At 47.4% G+C, this 18,279-nt stretch overlaps 2 protein-coding genes across 2 annotated transcripts; both read right to left on the bottom strand.

Annotated features, from left to right (window-relative positions):
- Positions 1–1,207: 1,207 nt before the first annotated feature.
- On the bottom strand, positions 1,208–8,927 carry LOC104371134 (estradiol 17-beta-dehydrogenase 11). Its single transcript, XM_086611295.1, has 7 exons — positions 8,718–8,927; positions 6,875–6,982; positions 6,104–6,235; positions 4,966–5,072; positions 2,774–2,911; positions 2,394–2,510; positions 1,208–1,299 (listed from the first exon to the last, which is right to left on the bottom strand). The coding sequence occupies exons 1-7, from the start codon at positions 8,925–8,927 to the stop codon at positions 1,212–1,214; spliced, it is 900 nt and encodes a 299-aa protein (XP_086467421.1). The 3' UTR covers positions 1,208–1,211.
- A 2,952-nt stretch (positions 8,928–11,879) lies between these two features.
- On the bottom strand, positions 11,880–18,053 carry LOC147528689 (estradiol 17-beta-dehydrogenase 11-like). Its single transcript, XM_086611294.1, has 7 exons — positions 17,844–18,053; positions 16,001–16,108; positions 15,229–15,360; positions 14,699–14,805; positions 13,577–13,714; positions 13,197–13,313; positions 11,880–12,140 (listed from the first exon to the last, which is right to left on the bottom strand). Exons 1-7 carry the CDS (start codon positions 18,051–18,053, stop codon positions 12,053–12,055), a joined length of 900 nt encoding a protein of 299 aa, XP_086467420.1. The 3' UTR covers positions 11,880–12,052.
- Positions 18,054–18,279: the final 226 nt, after the last annotated feature.

Raw genomic sequence — 18,279 nt, 5'->3', positions numbered from 1 at the left:
GCGTTTCAGAGGAATGGAATACATAAATCTTCAGTCTTGTGCACGTGTGTTTGAAGAAACAGAAGGGAAAGAAGTGCATGTTATCCGGTGTCTGTATAGGTGTAACTTTGTGCTGCGATGAATGTGTTAATTAGTTAAAATGAAGATGTACCTGGGAGTTTCCAGGAGTTTAGGCCTTCTCTTCCATTGTACACAGATGCAGAAGCCCTGTGGACTTCAACTCACCTGCTGCACGTGAATGAAGGCCTTCCTGGCTCAGCATAATCTTGCTCTTTAATACATGAGTCTGACTTACAAATACTGAAGCAGACAGACTGCAGGATTTTCATTAGGTTGGATTATTTGCCTTGTAATATAAGGAGAAAAAGTCCAACTTGGTCTGTGTTCTCATGTAATGAATCACATTCTCAAGCATGCATGAAATGCAGCAGAGAACCCAGTAATTTGCAGAGAAATACTGCGCTATTTTCACAGAAAGGTGTTTTACAGTTGTCTGGGAATTGCAGATGAGCAGTGTGAGAAATGGTACAGCGAAATGGTGTATTATTTCATACTGTACCTTAAATGCACCTCTAGGATCTGGTTATGACATTCGCTGCCGAGAGACACCTCTGTATTAAAGAACTGTATTTATTTGGAATAAACCATGTTGATGTTGCTAATGTGGAATGGATGTAATTAGATATTATATTCTATAAAAGCCTGTATTATTGAAGGTACATGCTACAAAAGCACATGAAACAATGAATGTTCTTTAGACCGTTTTTTAAATGAAAAAAGATAAATTGAGGTGAAACAGGCCACCCACCTCCTCTATAATTTGCTTCTTGCAAAACATCTTTCTACAGGGATGAGTCCAGATTAACATATTCTCAGGCAATCCCTTTGCACTTTAGTATGCAGCTGTGCTGTGCCAGAGATAGGCTTTGTGGGAATTCCTGTCTACCTCACCACTAGGAGGTAGAGGTGACGGGATGTACGGCCAAAGCAGCCCTTTAGCCTTCTAGAGATGCATCTCTGCTATGCTAACACTCCCTGTGATGCAGGGATGTCCCTGCTGCAGGTGTGGGATAAACCTTTAGATATGCTTGGAAATGGGGGCCTGGAAGCATCTGTCTTAGTTCTGCTCTGAATCAAACCAGTGGCACTATGCTCAGCACAGGTTGTGTTTTCACTCGTGCCACGGGGAAATAAGAATCAATTTTCCCTCTTCACTGAGTGCTTCTCTGCCCAACAACTGCATCAAACTTGACATCGGTCAGCTTTCTCAGAAAAGCCATGGCACGTTCTGGAAATAACCTGAAGGAGATAATAACATGAAATTAAATGTGAGATCAGAACATTAAATTATGGGGAAAAGTGATACTGCAGGTGAGGGAAGAGCCTGTCTGGGAGCAGAACTCGTGCACACACAGACTGAGACGAAGATTTAAGCAGGGTGGTATTTCCAAAGAATATGTAGCACTTATCAAGCTCTGACTAGTTTTAACTCCAATCCCACCCATGTCCTTTTTTAGGACAGTTCCAGGACAGTGGTGTGTTGGGCAGTATTTAGGTTGCAATATTACTGCAGGATCCAGAAAGTTTTAATATTGAACATAGGTGCGTGCATTTCCTTTCTTTTTGCTTTCAAAACCTTCTCTGGTTAATTTGGAAAATTCCTTGGGCAGGGGGTGGGGGGTGGGAGACGGAAACCCAAACATCTTTACACATCCTCCTTAAAAGAAATTTGGGATTAGACCCAAGTTTGTTGGCTTTCACAAACAGGAACTTACAAAGTCTTTCATGAGATACTGTAGACGTTAACTGGAAACTTAATTTAGTTTCTCTGATGAAAACACCTCCTCAGCAGAGCAGCTACACTGGATATTAAAGACATGTGAAACGACCAATCTTGCTTTCCATGGCAGAGCTAAGCAATAGAGCCCTCTGAAAGCAATCTGCCCAGCCTCCGTGGCCTCAGTCTTTGGACTTGACATGAAGAAACAAATACTAATAAGCAGCAGGCCCTCAGCTCTGTCTGGAACTTCTCTGAGGCTGCTGTTCCAGAGAAAATGGTGTTTGCAGGCAAAAGGGAAATAGCGATCTGTGAAGAAAAAGTGTTCTCTTGTTCTCTTGCTCCCTCCCTATCAGCCTGTAGAACAGTCGAGATCTCCACAGAGAACAGACCTGCAGAAAGTGGATCAATAATGACCTATTGAGAGATCTCAACGAAATCTTTCTGTGGATGATGTCCACTGCTGTCATTAGAAAGAACCACTGCACTTTCTGGTTACCCTGTGACATGTTCTAAAATAAAATTGAATCTAGAATCATATGTTACAAGTTTGAAGGTTATACACTCAGCAAGTTATTTTTGAAACTAGTGGTTTGTGTTTTGTTTTCCTACTTACCTTTCAAGAAGTAAACCCACGCCTTGATTTGATGGAACAAAAACCATTTTTTGGTTGGTTAGTATTCCCTCCATCAGGGCCTCTACAACTTCTTCAATCTCCAAAATCTTTCCAAGCCTGCACAGGAAAGCATACAGGTAAGAGCTGTGGTGGTAAACCAGAGTGGTACTACCTGAGGTAGGATGCTTCACATATGCACAAACTCAGGTAACTCAAATGCAGCCGTTACGTGGGTGTAAGGGCACTGCAGGTTTCCTTTAGCCAGTTGCATATACTGTAGGACATGGAGTCAGTTGGAATACAAGGCCCAAAGCTGGGGCCGATATGTAGTGCCTTGGTGCAAAGAAGGAAGGACAGCAAGGCAGAGTTCTGACAGTTACCTTGTACTGGGGTTTTTGACAAATCCAGTGTTTATAAAAACAGGACAGAGACACGTAGTTTTTATTCCGTCCTTTCCCAGGGTAGACAGCTCCTCTGTCAGAGCTTTATGAAATCCAACTGCAGCAAACTTGCTTGAACTGCGGGAAAGGAAAAAGCAGAAATGAGAAGGCAGAAATACTGTTTCTAGCTTTCTACAAAGGGAAATGGCCTAAAAGATCATACAGTGCTGACTAGGTGCTAAAAAAAAAATGTAATCCTGCTGAGAAGAGAGGGCAGGGAATAATTCTAACTTCCCATGTGCCAGAGTGTAGTGCTGGATTAGGTACTGCTGCTTGGGGGGGTAATTGTGGAGCGCAGAGCAGGTGTCTTTCAGAAAAAGTCGTCTGAGTTGTGAACAGACAGATGAATGTCAGGAATTCTTAGAAAATGATACCTAATGAGCATCAGTCCATGGACATCATGTTGTTCCCATGTGAGAAGGAATTCAGCCTGAGTCTGTAAAATTCAGAAGATGGGCAGGGTAGAAATGGAGAACAACTCTCTACTGTTTCTCATACTGCACTGGAGCAACCCGTGACATTTGCATGAGTTTTTGTCGTGGTTAGGCTGCTCCGGCAACCAAACCCTACACAGTCGCTCACTTCCCCACCCCCAGAGATGAGGGAGAGAATCAAAGAAAAAGAAAAGAGACTCGTGGGTTGAGATAAGAACAATTTACTACTACCACTACCAATATATATATGTACAGATATCTACAAGGATAGATATATACAAACGAGTGATGTACGGTGTAATTGCTCACCACCCCTTGACTGAGGCCCGTCTCGTCCCGAAGCTGCAACCCCGAAACAGATAAAACCCGATACCGCAATCCCGGATGAACGGGAGGCCTCGAGACAGAGAGCGAGAGAGAGAAAACACCCCGAGAGTCTGAAAGTGAGAGTCCCGGAAGGGCAAAAGCCCTTCTTTCCGGCTGACCCTCACCTTTATACTGGGCATGACGCTGCATGATATGGAATACTAATTGTCCAGTTTGGCCCTCAATCCTAAGTCCAAGTACAAATCGTAAGGAGAGTCATGGACCCCTTGTCCCAGCCATGCGCTCCCCCTATCCTGTTGTGCTCCTGCACACTGGCAAGAACACGGCAGCTGAACAGTCCTTGAGACCTCAGTGCCAACTACAAACATCAGCGTGCTATCAACGTTCTTCTCAGAGCGAGCCTCTGAGTAAAACCAAAACATGGAGCTCTTCTAGCTGCAAAAAAGAAGAGCTAACACTGTCCCAGCTAAAACCAGGACAGTTTTGAAATGGAGGGGCATTATGCATGCACAAGTTGAGAAACGTACTGCCACAGAAATTGGTGCAGGCCAAGAGTGTAAATGGAATCCAAAGAAAGTAGAACCAGAGAGTGAGTTTATTGACTGTTGTTGGGTTGGACAGTGTAATCCCAGTAAAATTCCAGGCTCAGGAGCTCTCATATTGCCAACAGTGAGTGGATCTCGGGAGGAGTGTTCCCAAGGACAGACTGCTCCACCTGGAGCTGCTGGTACAGAGGGCTGATCTGACACAGAATGACAATGTGCAATCTGACAGTTTTTATCTTCGTGCACTGTGATTCAAGTGCTGTGAGTAGAAATAGTCAGTGCATCAGCCTCTCAGTTTCATCAGTTAGGTTGCCTACAACACAGTAAGCATTATCAGGTTTTTACCTTCTGAGAGGTAATTTTACAGCCAAAAAGCAATTTTATCTCATGATGGCAGAGGTATTTCTGTACACGAGTCACTGCCACAAGATCTACTCTGTAGGGGTTTACTTGACAACGCTACACAACTCACAGAAGCACCACTTTCTAACAAGGAGAAGAAAAGAGGATACCTTTTCTACCAAGCAAAAGCCTGGATCAGTGAGGGAGAGAAGAAAGGAGAAGCTTTCATTAGTTGATTTGTACATGAGTACAAATCCTTGATACAAGCGTAGCTCCTGAGGCAGTCAGAGCTCATAAGCAAACTGGTGGGAACTTCCAGGCATCCTTAGGTGCTGTCTGTTGTGCTTTTTTCCTCCCTAGCACCATGCCTTGGACGTACCGTATTCAGTGGGAGGATTTGTTTTTGTTACTCTGGGCTTGCTGATGGAGAAGACGCAATTAAAAATAAAAAAACCCAAAGAGAGCTGATTTTAAAATCACTTACCAGTAAGCCACCATGAACGAAATCACAAAATGACCTGCTGCCGAAGCCACCGTAACGATGTGACCGTAGTTGTTGTTCATCATGGCTGGCAGAAAAGCTCGTGTGGTCTTGAAAGTCATTTAAACCAAGAGGCAAAGATGTGGGGGGAGGAAAGGGAGGAAGACAACAATGTTTTCTTAGGAATATTCATCACTGACCCTGGCTATCATTAATTAAGTGACTAATGCTGTTGCTTATGGTGTGTGCTGCACAGCCCCTCAGATTCTGAGAGCCCCAGAGATCCCCGTTCAGCTGGTACAACTGGAAACCCATTTTCCAAATGGGAATGTTTCAAGAAATCAGCTGATTCTCACATTTTTCCTATGCTGCTTTTTAGGTTTCAGGTGTCAGCAGCAACACTGACGAAGTCCCACCCCAGCACATGGAATAAAATGCTCGTCAATCTGTAGCAGTTCTTTTCTGCTGCTGCAAACCACAAGATAAAGAGAGCGAGACAAAAGGGACAAAGCAGGAGGAGAGGTAGGATTGATGGGACATGGGCTTGGAAGTAGCATCAGAAGCCAGCAGGCAAGGTGGCGACACAGCAAGTCACAAACTGCGAGGGGAAGGGTGCTCCAGGAAATTCCCCGACCTGGTGGGTGCAGTCTGGGAGGGGCCGGGCCTCCCTGTGCCTTATGGCCGGGCTGTGCTGGGCGCTGCGGGGCTGGCCCTCCCCTGCTCTGCCAGACCTGCCTTTTGTGCGGGTCAGCCAAGAACAACATTGCTGCGTATTTCTCAGCTGCGTGTCTTCTGCCTGCGGGGTCTGGGTGCTCAGCCACGGGTGTCCAAACTACCCGATGCGAAGAGGAACCCTAATACACCTCTGACAGAGACCGACCCATGCTCGGATGGATCCGTTGCCGGTTAGCTCATACAGAGAAAAGAGATTGAAAAGAGAGAATGAAAAAACTGAGCCAGGCTCAGATAGGCAAGAGGTTAATCAAGTTTCAAGTCAGTCTAGCTGGGTGCTCCTGTGCTATACACATCCAAAAGATGCTTTTGTAATTCACTGGTAGCTGAAAATAATTGTTAGTCAAAATATGCCTCCTCAACAACACTCCCCCAAAAGTTGGGTATGAAGATGGTCCACATCCCTTACCCACATGTGAGCAAGAATGTTGACTTCAAACATTCTTTCAATCTGGTGGTCCTGAGTCGAGAGCAGGTCAGCAGTTGTAATCACACCAGCGTTATTCACCAGGATGGAGACATCCCCAATTTCCTTTTTCACCTTTTGGACAGAAAAAAAAAGAAAGGTGTGTGTCATTTGCTATCAAAACACCTGCCAGGCTGTGGAAGATGAGTAACAATTAATTAAATTACTAATGTTGTTTCTTTTAGGGAAAGGAAGACCGTGCCACGTTTCCAGATGGGGTAGGAACTGTGCAGTAGTACCAAGAAATCTGGTTTAGATCTGACATTTTTCCCTTAATTACTGCCAGTATTTACAGTCTTCCACACATTGCCCACGGGCACAGCCTGCTCTGTGTAGTCACAGGTGGGACTGTGGACATACAGGCTGGTCTGAGCCAGCTGGACCATATCTGTTACAAGAAAATGTTTCAAACATATCCCCAGTGTTGTCTGTGGGCTGTTCAGGAAACTAAAAGGCAGAAGTTCCTCCATGGGCTGGGAGTCCAACGAGCAAACTTGGCAAAGAGGCATGACACACTGGAGCCTCACAAAAGAGGATGGGATTGGCTGCGATCTCGGAAGTGCTCCTTCGCTCTCCGTACAGAAAGCACCAAGAAGCGGGGAGGTTCCAAGGGCTCGCATGATTTGCATACAATACCTCTTCTCCTGTTTTCCTGAGTTTTCTGAAAATCGAGCACGTTTGGGTAAGCCTTTGCAGGTGGCCCTGCTCCCCTACCTTCTCTGCAGCGCTGTAGATTTCCTCCCTTTTGCTGCAGTCCACCACGAAGGCTTGAACAGTGGCTCCCAGCCTCTCGCATTCTGCTGCCGTGTCCTCCACGCCGTGCTGCAAGAGGCAGAAAACAGAGACACGTATGTGCAACTGTACCGTGCCCGCGTGTTGCTGCCCGAGCACCGCGGCAGACCAGTTAGAGGCTGAAGATGTCTCTTGGTTGTGGAGCTGCTGCCAAGCCCCTGAATGGCTCCTGGCTACCCAGGGAAAGAGCTGTGGCCGGGGTCTGTGGAAGGACTAGTATTCAACCTTGAGTGTCCGCCCTGTGTAGAGCAGCTGCCAGAAACGGAATGTGGCAACAAGAGTGAGTTTGCCTTGGGAAAGCAGACGTAGGTGGGCTGCAGAAAGGGGGCACTGGGTGACTTCCACAGCACAGCAGGCAGATGCTGTGACTGTAAGCAGAGCTCTTAAAGCACAGGCCCTGCTGACACCCCCGAGATAGGACAAGCGGCCCTACGTGTTTCTGTATTCACAGACTGGATGTGAGAAGAGAGGTGTGCTGCAAAGTGCACAATGTAGAGAGATGTTTCTTACGAGAACAGCATTTGGCACAGACAGAACGAAAGTTGCCCTAAGTCATAGTATCAAACCAGTAAGCGAAGGCAGAAGTGAATATGGACAACACTCGACTTGGCAGCAGCCCTTTACACTTTGGGAGGCTGGTGCCATGCCTCCTTCTACCCCTCCAGGGTCTGTCCTTGGCGTAATGGGTAGCATGAAGAGACAGTGAAAATATTTGACAGTATCCTCCCTATTTATATGTTCCCTTATGCTGGGCTTATCTTGGGGTTATTGTGCTTGTTTGTGGTTGTGCTGTAGTGGTCCTTTTCTAGCTCAAATGAAATCCAGTGCTTAGCACTGGTAGCAAGCCTTGCTGAAGCCTTAGGCCACAAGCTGTGAACTTTCACCTGACATGCTTTCAGCTGGGACAGAGTTAATTTTCTTCTTAGTAGGGAGTAAGGTGCTGTGTTTTGGATTTAGTAGGAGAATAATGTTGATAGCACGCTATTGGTTTAGTTGTTGCTAAGTAGTGTTTATCCTATGTCCAGGACTTTTTTAGTTTCCCATGTTCTACAAGAATTCGGGTGATAAGGAAGCTGCACCCATCAGCAGAAGTTGTAACTCAGCAAGATAAGAACAGTTAATGGCCTGCCTGGAGACAGAGAAAAAATCCAATAAGGTTTTAGAAGACTTCAGACCAGGAATAACTGTTGGACCAAAAGGATGCATAAGGAACATATGAGGGACGGGTGCCTAGACTGTAAGGGTATAACGGTCCTGGGATTTCATGGTCTGGGGTTCCTGTCTGGAGGCACCCCGCTCAACCTGTGATTCCTGTCAATACGAGTAGAGACATGTTTTCCAGCAACATTTGCGAAATACCTGAGGCGAGAGAGACAGCGAGCAGAAGACAAACCCGCCCCTCCGCAGAACAGGGTTCTGGCCTCAGCTTGCCTTTTCCTGCCAGCCCGGGCAGCGGTTCCAACAGCCGCTTCGGTTCCACAGCATTCCCTCGTGCAGGCACTCGTTCCATCGTGCTGGGCTGCGCACCCACCCTGCTCACCAGCACCGAGCAGCTGTGGGCCCCAGGCACCGACGTGCTCTGGTGCGAGCGGGGCCGAACCCTCCCCTGGCGCTCAGCGTCCCGGGCAGTGGGGCTGGCCCTGAGCCCCGGCAGCGGCCGTGGAAGGAGCTGACGGGGATGCAGTTTGCGTGCAGCCCTTCTCGCGCCGTTAAAGCCCCGGTGGCTCCGGAGATCAGCGAGTGAAGACCCGAACTGTAGCGTTACCTTATTGATGTCCCACAGCACCAGCCTGCTGTGCCGCCTGGCGAACTCCAAGGCGGTGGCTCTCCCTACGCCGTGGCCGGCGCCCGTGATGAGAACGAGCTCTCCGCTGACGGACTTTCTCTTGGCGGGGACGAAAAGCTTCACCAAAGCCTCCAAGTAGGAGAAGATGAGCGTAGGCAGAAACAGGAGCAGACCCAGAAACGGATTCATCGTTTCTCTGAACGGCCTTTGGTTGCCTGAGTGAACTTCGGTCCCTTTTGACGAATGTGTGGGTTATTGATTTACCCACAGCCCACCAGAGAGTGATGGTTGCATGAACATCTGTCCTCTGATCAAATTCAGTCTCCAGTTAAGATCAGAATTGTTGAAAAGGATTTTTTTTTTTTTTTGTCTTGGTGGTTTGACTGCGCAGTTGCTCATCTTGTCTGCGGGAGGCTGGGTCGGCTCCAGCAGGGAGATTCAGAGCTAGACACTTCCTACTTTTCTCTTGGAACTTCATTCTGTTCTTAATTAACACATCGGTGTTTGGGCCAGACCCTAATTGCTCGGCTCAGCAGTGCTGTCGTTTTCCTGGCAAGGGGCTCTGGTCAGTGCTGTGGCTGAGATGGAAGAGGCAGGGAGGGCAGAGAAGTGCTGACTCCAAGAGACACCTCAGAGGGAGGCAGAGCACGAGGCCAGAGTCACTAATGTGACTCATAATGAGTCCTAAGCCAGGGTGTGAGGAACTGCTCTTCAACTTTGGGACTTAGCTGTAGGTGGCTGTATGAAGCTTGCTCACATAGGCTCCTGCTAGGCACCCATAATGCCTAGCTGTCACCCATAATTGCCTGACTCTGGAATAAGCTTCAGTCGTCTGTTGTGGACAGGAAGAGTACCAAGGAGCCCAGAAGGCGTGATGGTTCAATTCTGTCGCTTGTGTTCAGGAGATGAAAGTTTAAATCCTTCCTTTTGCAAGCAGGACACTTGTAGCCTTAGGACACACAGAGAGGAACCATAACTGCACATAGAGTAGTGCACAAGTTGCATTGCCTGATAATTCCTCTGGGCTCTGAGAGCCTGGACTAGATGTGGCAAAGCAGGAGTGAACACAATCTCCCTTTCCTTAGGTGCAAGTGTGCTGAGGAATAGACTGTGGGAGTGTGCTATCATTCCTGAGATGGACTTTTTCTTCCAGTTTAGTGCTGCCATCAGAATCTAGATGATGCTCAGGGCTATTGGGAACAGTGGGCTAGGAGAGGCCAAATGTCTTGTCTGATGTGTCTTACTGGAGGCAGTCCTTCCCCTGTCTGTGAAGAGGGCCTACTCATCAGAGTGTTGACTTATCTCTGGAGTCTTTTTGAGATTTTTCTTTGGAATCATTGGAGCATAATTACCCTTCCTTTTAGCAAGGATTCAAGCCATGAAATAGCAGAAATGTAAAAGGTGTGCACCGGGAGAGGCTAAGCTCTCTGGAAAGTTAAGAATGTTTGCCAGCAATACAAGAGAGAACTGTCGAATGCCTACAAATAAGTAAAGTGCTGATTTAGCCTTTAGGCTCCAGTGTTAAGGACAAACATTTTGGCCAGGATTCTGCCCCTTCTGACAGGGTTTTGATGCTTCTGTGGTTTTAGACCCTTTGACTCCTCACTAGGTAAGAATAGGTGGAAGTGAACATAATGAAAAAGCAAACAGATGTGCTCTGGCTTCAAGTGTCTTGCATGTGACAGGACTGTCATCTTAGCAAGAGGGCAACATGCAGATCAAAAACAAAAATCGGGGCCAACACAAAACACACAATTTGGCTTTGGTTTTAAATGGAAACCATGCCTAAGTATTCTTTAATTGGATTTGAACTTTTTTTTTTTTTAATTCTCTGAAATTTGCAAACCCCTTTTTCTTTTTTTTTCTTTTTCTTTCTTGGCTGGAGAAGTTTTGCACTATGAAGCAAAAGGTCCCAAGCTGGGCACTTGTGCTTTGACACACCTTCAATGTCCTGTTACATGAATGTTACACGAGCAAAAAGAAAATCATTTTTTTGTCATTTAGGCTGCCAGCAGCACAAACTTCTACCTGTTGCCACCTAAGAGCAGGAGGAGCTGGAAGATAAGGGTGCTCCCTTTTCTGAAGAACCTCAGTTTGTAGAACAACATGAAATGCTCAGGTGAGTGGGATGGATTCTACAGGAAATCACCTATTTCCAGCTGTGCTGAAGGCATCAACATGTTCAGGCCTCCCTTGTATCTGTGAGCCACTGCCAGGTGCAGTCAGGAGTTGCACAAGTAGATGGAAAGATAATTTGTGCTCTGAAGAGGTTTTTGACCCGTGTTTCATCAGGTGCTGTTCTTGTGTACCAAGGGCCAAAGACCTTTGGGGGTTTAACCTCCTGCTCAAGGTGGGTCCTGGGAGAGCAGGCTGCTAGCTTGTGATGAGGAGCTGTGAGAAGGCTCATCTGGAGCCTTCCCCAACGCACCCTCTGCCCCCTGGGCTGGCACTCGCATTTAAGCCCTGGCCTTGACCCCAGCCCTTGTGTGGGGGCACTGTGAGCATGCCATGCCTGGCCCTGTACCTTGCCGATTGTGATGTGGCTTCCCAGTGTGACCAGGGACCAGTCTTGTCCCTGAAGCCTGGCCTGGTGGCCAGCAGACCCTGGCTGACCCTTCCACTGTTGTGGCACCTGCACCGCTGTCCTTGCGTGGACAGTGGAGTGGCTTGGAAAGTGGTTACCACTTTGACTGCTGAGAGACACTTTTGAGTTAGAGAACTGCATTTATTTGGAATAAGGAGTGTTGACAGTACTAAAGCATGCTTGCTCATCAACATAATTAGGTATGACATTATAAACAAGGCTGTAGTATTTCAGGTACCCACTACAAAAGCACACAAAACTGAGAGTTCATTACAGTACATTTTTTTAAATGAAAAAAGATAAATTGAGGTGAAACAGGCCATCCACGTCCTCTATAATTTGCTTCTTGCAAAACATCTTTCTACAGGGATGAGTCGAGATTAACATATTCTCAGGCAATCCCTTTGCACTTAAGTATGCAGCTGTGCTGTGCCAGAGATGGGCTTTGTGGGAATTCCTGTCTGCCTCACCACTAGGAGGTGGAGGTGACGGGACGTACAGCCAAAGCAGCCCTTTAGCCTTCTAGAGATGCATCTCTGCTATGCTAACACTCCCTGTGATGCAGGGATGTCCCTGCTGCAGGTGTGGGATAAACCCTTAGATATGCTTGGAAATGGGGGCCTGGAAGCATCTGTCTTAGTTCTGCTCTGAATCAAACCAGTGGCACTATGCTCAGCACAGGTTGTGTTTTCACTCGTGCCACGGGGAAATGAGAATCAATTTTCCCTCTTCACTGAGTGCTTCTCTGCCCAACAACTGCATCAAACTTGACATCTGTCAGCTTTTTCAGAAAAGCCAAGGCACGTTCTGGAAACAACCTGAAGGAGATAATAACATGAGATTAAATGTGAGATAAGAACATTAAATTATGGGAAAAAGTGATACTGCAGGTGAGGGAAAAGCTGGTCTGGGAGCAGAACGCGTGCACACACAGACTGAGACGAAGATTTAAGCGGGGTGGTATTTCCAAAGAATATGTAGCACTTATCAAGCTCTGACTAATTTTAACTCCAATCCCACCCATGTCCTTTTTTAGGACAGTTCCAGGACAGTGGTGTGTTGGGCAGTATTTAGGTTGCAATATTATTGCAGGATCCAGAAAGTTTTAATATTGAACATAGATGCGTGCATTTCCTTTCTTTTTGCTTTCAAAACCTTCTCTGGTTAATTTGGGAAATTCCTTGGGCAGGGGGGGGAGGGAAACCCAAACATCTTTACACGTCCTCCAAAAAGGAAATTTGGGGTTAGACCAAAGTTTGTTGGCTTTCACAAACAGGAACTTACAAAGTCTTTCACGAGATACTGTAGACGTTAACTGGAAACTTAATTTAGTTTCTCTGATGAAAACACCTCCTCAGCAGAGCAGCTACACTGGATATTAAAGACATGTGAAACGACCAATCTTGCTTTCCATGGCAGAGCTAAGCAATAGAGCCCTCTGAAAGCAATCTGCCCAGCCTCCGTGGCCTCAGTCTTTGGACTTGACATGAAGAAACAAATACTAATAAGCAGCAGGCCCTCAGCTCTGTCTGGAACTTCTCTGAGGCTGCTGTTCCAGAGAAAATGGTGTTTGCAGGCAAAAGGGAAATAGCGATCTGTGAAGAAAAAGTGTTCTCTTGTTCTCTTGCTCCCTCCCTATCAGCCTGTAGAACAGTCGAGATCTCCACAGAGAACAGACCTGCAGAAAGTGGATCAATAATGATCTATTAAGAGGTCTCAACGAAATCTTTCTGTGGATGATGTCCAGTGTTGTCATTAGAAAGAACCACTGCACTTTTTGGTTACCTTGTGATGTGCCCTAAAAAATTTTTGAAACTGGTTGGGATTTTTTTTGGTTGTTTTTTTCTGGTTTGTTTGTTTGTTTCCCTACTTACCTTTCAAGAAGTAAACCAACTCGTTGATACGATGGAACAAAAACCATTTTTTGGTTTGTCAGTATTCCCTCCATCAGGGCTGCTATAACTTCTTCAATCTCCAAAATCTTTGCAAGCCTGCACAGGAAAGCATACAGGTAAGAGCTATGGTGGTAAAACAGAGTGGTACTACCTGAGGTAGGATGCTTCACATATGCACAAACTCAGGTAACTCAAATGCAGCCGTTACGTGGGTGTAATGGCACTGCAGGTTTCCTTTAGCCAGTTGCATATACTGTAGGACATGGAGTCAGTTGGAATACAAGGCCCAAAGCTGGGGCCGATATGTAGTGCCTTGGTGCAAAGAAGGAAGGACAGCAAGGCAGAGTTCTGACAGTTACCTCATAGTGGGGTTTTTGATAAATCCAGTGTTTATAAAAAGTGGACAGAGACATGTAGTTTTTATTCCATCCTTTCCCAGGGCAGACAGCTCTTCTGTCAGAGCTTTATGAAATCCAACTGCAGCAAACTTGCTTGAACTGTGGGAGAGGAAAAAGCAGAAATGAGAAGGCAGAAATACTGTTTCTAGCTTTCTACAAAGGGAAATGGCCTAAAAGATCACACAGTACTGACTAGGTGCTAAAAATAAAATGTAATCCAGCTGAGAAGAGAGGGCGGGAATAATTCTGACTTCCCGTGTGCCAGAGTGTAGTGCTGGATTAGGTACTGCTGCTTGGGGGGGTAATTGTGGAGTGCAGAGCAGGTGTCTTTCAGAAAAAGTCGTCTGAGTTGTGAACAGACAGATGAATGTCAGGAATTCTTAGAAAATGATACCTAATGAGCATCAGTCCATGGACGTCGTGTTTTTCCCATGTGAGAAGGAATTCAGCCTGAGTCTGTAAAATTCAGAAGATGGGCAGGGTAGAAATGGAGAACAACTCTCTACTGTTTCTCATACTGCACTGGAGCAACCCGTGACATTTGCATGTCAGTTTTGAAACGGAGGAGCATTATGCATGCAAAAGTTGAGAAACATACCACCACTTTTTGAAAGATAAAAAGCAGTGATAAAGCAATTTTATCTCATGATGGCAGAGGTATTTCTGTACACTAGTCACTGCCACAAGATCTACTCTGTAGGGGTTTACTTGACAACACTACACAACTCACAGAAGCACCACTTTCTAAGAAGGAGAAGAAAAGAGGATACCTTTTCTACCAAGCAAAAGCCTGGATCAGTGAGGGAGAGAAAAAAGGAGAAGCTTTCATTAGTTGATTTGTACATGAGTATTCCTTGATACAAGCGTAGCTCCTGAGGCAGTCAGAGCTCATAAGCAAACTGGTGGGAACTTCCAGGCATCCTTAGGTGCTGCCTGTTGTGCTTTTTTCCTCCCTAGCACCATGCCTTGGACGTACCGTATTCAGTGGGAGGATTCGTTTGGTTACTCTGGGCTTGCTGATGGAGAAGACGCCATTAAAAATTAAAAAAAAACCCAAAGAGAGCTGATTTTAAAATCACTTACCAGTAAGCCACCATGAAAGAAGTCACAAAATGACCTGCTGCCGAAGCCACCGTGACGATGTGACCGTAGTTGTTGTTCATCATGGCTGGCAGAAAAGCTCTTGTGGTCTTGAAAGTCATTTAAACCAAGAGGCAAAGATGTGGGGGGAGGAAAGGGAGGAAGAGAACAATGTTTTCTTAGGAATATTCATCACTGACCCTGGCTATCATTAATTCAGTGACTAATGCTGTCGCTTATGGTATGTGCTGCACAGCCCCTCAGATTCTGAAAGCCCCAGAGATCCCCGTTCAGCTGGTACAACTGGCAACCCATTTTCCAAACGGGAATGTTTCAAGAAATCAGCTATAAACAGGAGCTGATTCTCACATTTTTCCTATGCTGCTTTTTAGGTTTCAGGTGTCAGCAGTAACACTGCCAGAGTCCCACCCTAGCACATGGAATAAAATGCTCGTCAATCTGTAGCAGCTCTAGTCTTCTGCCTCCTCAACATTCCCCAAAACAGGTAGGTATGAAGATGTAGCGGCCCTTACCCACATGTGAGCAAGTATGTTGACTTCAAACATTCTTTCAATCTGGTGGTCCTGAGTCGAGAGCAGGTCAGCAGTTGTAATCACACCAGCGTTATTCACCAGGATGGAGACATCCCCAATTTCCTTTTTCACCTTTTGGACAGAAAAAAAAAAGAAAGGTGTGTGTCATTTGCTATCAAAACACCTGCCAGGCTGTGGAAGATGAGCAACAATTAATTAAATTACTAATGTTGTTTCTTTTAGGGAAAGGTAGACTGCGCCACGTTTCCAGATGGGGTAGGAACTGTGCAGTAGTACCAAGAAATCTGGTTTAGATCTGACAATTTTCCCTTAATTACTGCCAGTATTTACAGTCTTCCACACATTGCCCACGGGCACAGCCTACTCTGTGTAGTCACAGGTGGGACTGTGGATATACAGGCTGGTCTGAGCCAGCTGGACCATATCTGTTACAAGAAAATGTTTCAAACATATCCCCAGTGTTGTCTGTGGGCTGTTCAGGAAACCAAAATGCAGAGGTTCCTCCATGGGCTGGGAGTCCAACGAGCAAACTTGGCAAAGAGGCATGACACACTGGAGCCTCACAAAAGAGGATGGGACTGGGTGCAATCTCGGAAGTGCTCCTTCGCTCTCCGTACAGAAAGCACCAAGAAGCGGGGAGGTTCCAAGGGCTCGCATGATTTGCGTACAATACCTCTTGTCCCGTTTTCCGGACTTTTCTGAAAATCGAGCACGTTTGGGTAAGCCTTTGCAGGTGGCCGTGCTCCCCTACCTTCTCGGCAGCGCTGTAAACTTCCTCCCTTTTGCTGCAGTCCACCACGAAGGCTTGAACAGTGGCTCCCAGCCTCTCGCATTCTGCTGCCGTGTCCTCCACGCCGTGCTGCAAGAGGCAGAAAACAGAGACAGGTATGTGCAACTGTACCGTGCCCGCGTGTTGCTGCCCAAGCACCATGGCAGAGCAGTTAGAGGCTGAAGATGTCTCTCGGTTGTGGAGCTGCTGTCAAGCCCCTGAATGGCTCCTGGCTACCCAGGAAAAGAGCTGTGGCCGGGGTCTGTGGAAGGACTAGTATTCAACCTTGAGTGTCCGCCCTGTGTAGAGCGGCTGCCAGAAACGGAATGTGGCAACAAGAGTGAGTTTGCCTTGGGAAAGCAGATGTAGGTGGGCTGCAGAAAGGGGGCACTGGGTGACTTCCACAGCACAGCAGGCAGATGCTGTGACTGTAAGCAGAGCTCTTAAAGCACAGGCCCTGCTGACACCCCCGAGATAGGACAAGCGGCCCTACGTGTTTCTGTATTCACAGACTGGATGTGAGAAGAGAGGTGTGCTGCAAAGTGCACAATGTAGAGAGATGTTTCTTACGAGAACAGCATTTGGCACAGACAGAACGAAAGTTGCCCTAAGTCATAGTATCAAACCAGTAAGCGAAGGCAAAAGTGAATATGGACAACACTCAACTTGGCAGCAGCCCTTTACACTTTGGGAGGCTGGTGCCATGCCTCCTTCTACCCCTCCAGGGTCTGTCCTTGGCGTAATGGGTAGCATGAAGAGACAGTGAAAATATTCGACAGTATCCTCCCTATTTATATGTTCCCTTATGCTGGGCTTATCTTGGGGTTATTGTGCCCGTTTGTGGTTGTGCTGTAGTGGTCCTTTTCTAGCTCAAATGAAATCCAGTGCTTAGCACTGGTAGCAAGCCTTGCTGAAGCCTTAGGCCACAAGCTGTGAACTTTCACCTGACATGCTTTCAGCTGGGACAGAGTTAATTTTCTTCTTAGTAGGGAGTAAGGTGCTGTGTTTTGGATTTAGTAGGAGAATAATGTTGATAGCACGCTATTGGTTTAGTTGTTGCTAAGTAGTGTTTATCATAAGTCCAGGACTTCTTTAGTTTCCCATGTTCTACAAGAATTCGCGTGATAAGGAAGCTGCACCCATCAGCAGAAGTTGTAACTCAGCAAGATAAGAACAGTTAATGGCCTGCCTGGAGACAGAGAAAGAATCCAATAAGGTTTTAGAAGACTTCAGACCAGGAATAACTGTTGGACCAAAAGGATGCATAAGGAACGTATGAGGGACGGGTGCCTAGACTGTAAGGGTATAACGGTCCTGGGATTTCATGGTCTGGGGTTCCTGTCTGGAGGCACCCCGCTCAACCTGTGATTCCTGTCAACACGAGTAGAGACATGTTTTCCAGCAACATTTGCAAAATACCTGAGGCGAGAGAGACAGCGAGCAGAAGACAAACCCGCCCCTCCGCAGAACAGGGTTCTGGCCTCAGCTTGCCTTTTCCCGCCAGCCCGGGCAGCGGTTCCAACAGCCGCTTCGGTTCCACGGCATTCCCTCGTGCAGGCACTCGTTCCATCGTGCCGGGCTGCGCACCCACCCTGCTCACCAGCACCGAGCAGCTGTGGGCCCCAGGCACCGGCGTGCTCTGGTGCGAGCGGGGCCGAACCCTCCCCTGGCGCTCAGCGTCCCGGGCAGTGGGGCTGGCCCTGAGCCCCGGCAGCGGCCGTGGAAGGAGCTGACGGGGATGCAGTTTGCGTGCAGCCCTTCTCGCGCCGTTAAAGCCCCGGTGGCTCCGGAGATCAGCGAGTGAAGACCCGAACTGTAGCGTTACCTTATTGATGTCCCACAGCACCAGCCTGCTGTGCCGCCTGGCGAACTCCAAGGCGGTGGCTCTCCCTACGCCGTGGCCGGCGCCCGTGATGAGAACGAGCTCTCCGCTGACGGACTTTCTCTTGGCGGGGACGAAAAGCTTCACCAAAGCCTCCAAGTAGGAGAAGATGAGCGTAGGCAGAAACAGGAGCAGACCCAGAAACGGATTCATCGTTTCCCTGAACGGCCTTTCGTTGCCTGAGTGAACTTCGGTCCCTTTTGACGAACGTGTGGGTTATCGATTTACCCGCGGCCCGCCCGAGCACGCACCGCTCGGGCTGTCAGACACGGGCCCCCGCCCCGGCGGGCGCCACTCCCCGCCACGGCCCGGCCGGCCCCAGGCTGCCCTCGCTGCACTAAGCTCCGTGAAACGCGGGGATCAGGATCTGGATCGAGAT

Source organism: Tauraco erythrolophus, chromosome 5 (assembly GCF_009769465.1).
Source record: "Tauraco erythrolophus isolate bTauEry1 chromosome 5, bTauEry1.pri, whole genome shotgun sequence".
NCBI classification, from domain to species: Eukaryota; Metazoa; Chordata; class Aves; order Musophagiformes; family Musophagidae; genus Tauraco; species Tauraco erythrolophus.
Note: the sequence above shows the minus strand (reverse complement) of the source record. Positions and strands in the feature narration are given on the sequence as shown.

Coding starts and splice junctions, on each gene's coding strand:
- LOC104371134 (XM_086611295.1), bottom strand. CDS start 8,927: ATGAATCCGTTTCTGGGTCTGCTCCTGTTTCTGCCTACGCTCATCTTC. Junction 6,236..6,874: donor TCTACAGCGCTGCAGAGAAG/GTAGGGGAGCAG, acceptor TCTGTCCAAAAG/GTGAAAAAGGAAATTGGGGA. Junction 1,300..2,393: donor GTGGGTTTACTTCTTGAAAG/GTAAGTAGGAAA, acceptor TATCTCCTTCAG/GTTATTTCCAGAACGTGCCA.
- LOC147528689 (XM_086611294.1), bottom strand. CDS start 18,053: ATGAATCCGTTTCTGGGTCTGCTCCTGTTTCTGCCTACGCTCATCTTC. Junction 16,109..17,843: donor TGCTGTGGGACATCAATAAG/GTAACGCTACAG, acceptor TGCCTCTTGCAG/CACGGCGTGGAGGACACGGC. Junction 14,806..15,228: donor ACATACTTGCTCACATGTGG/GTAAGGGCCGCT, acceptor ATGACTTTCAAG/ACCACAAGAGCTTTTCTGCC.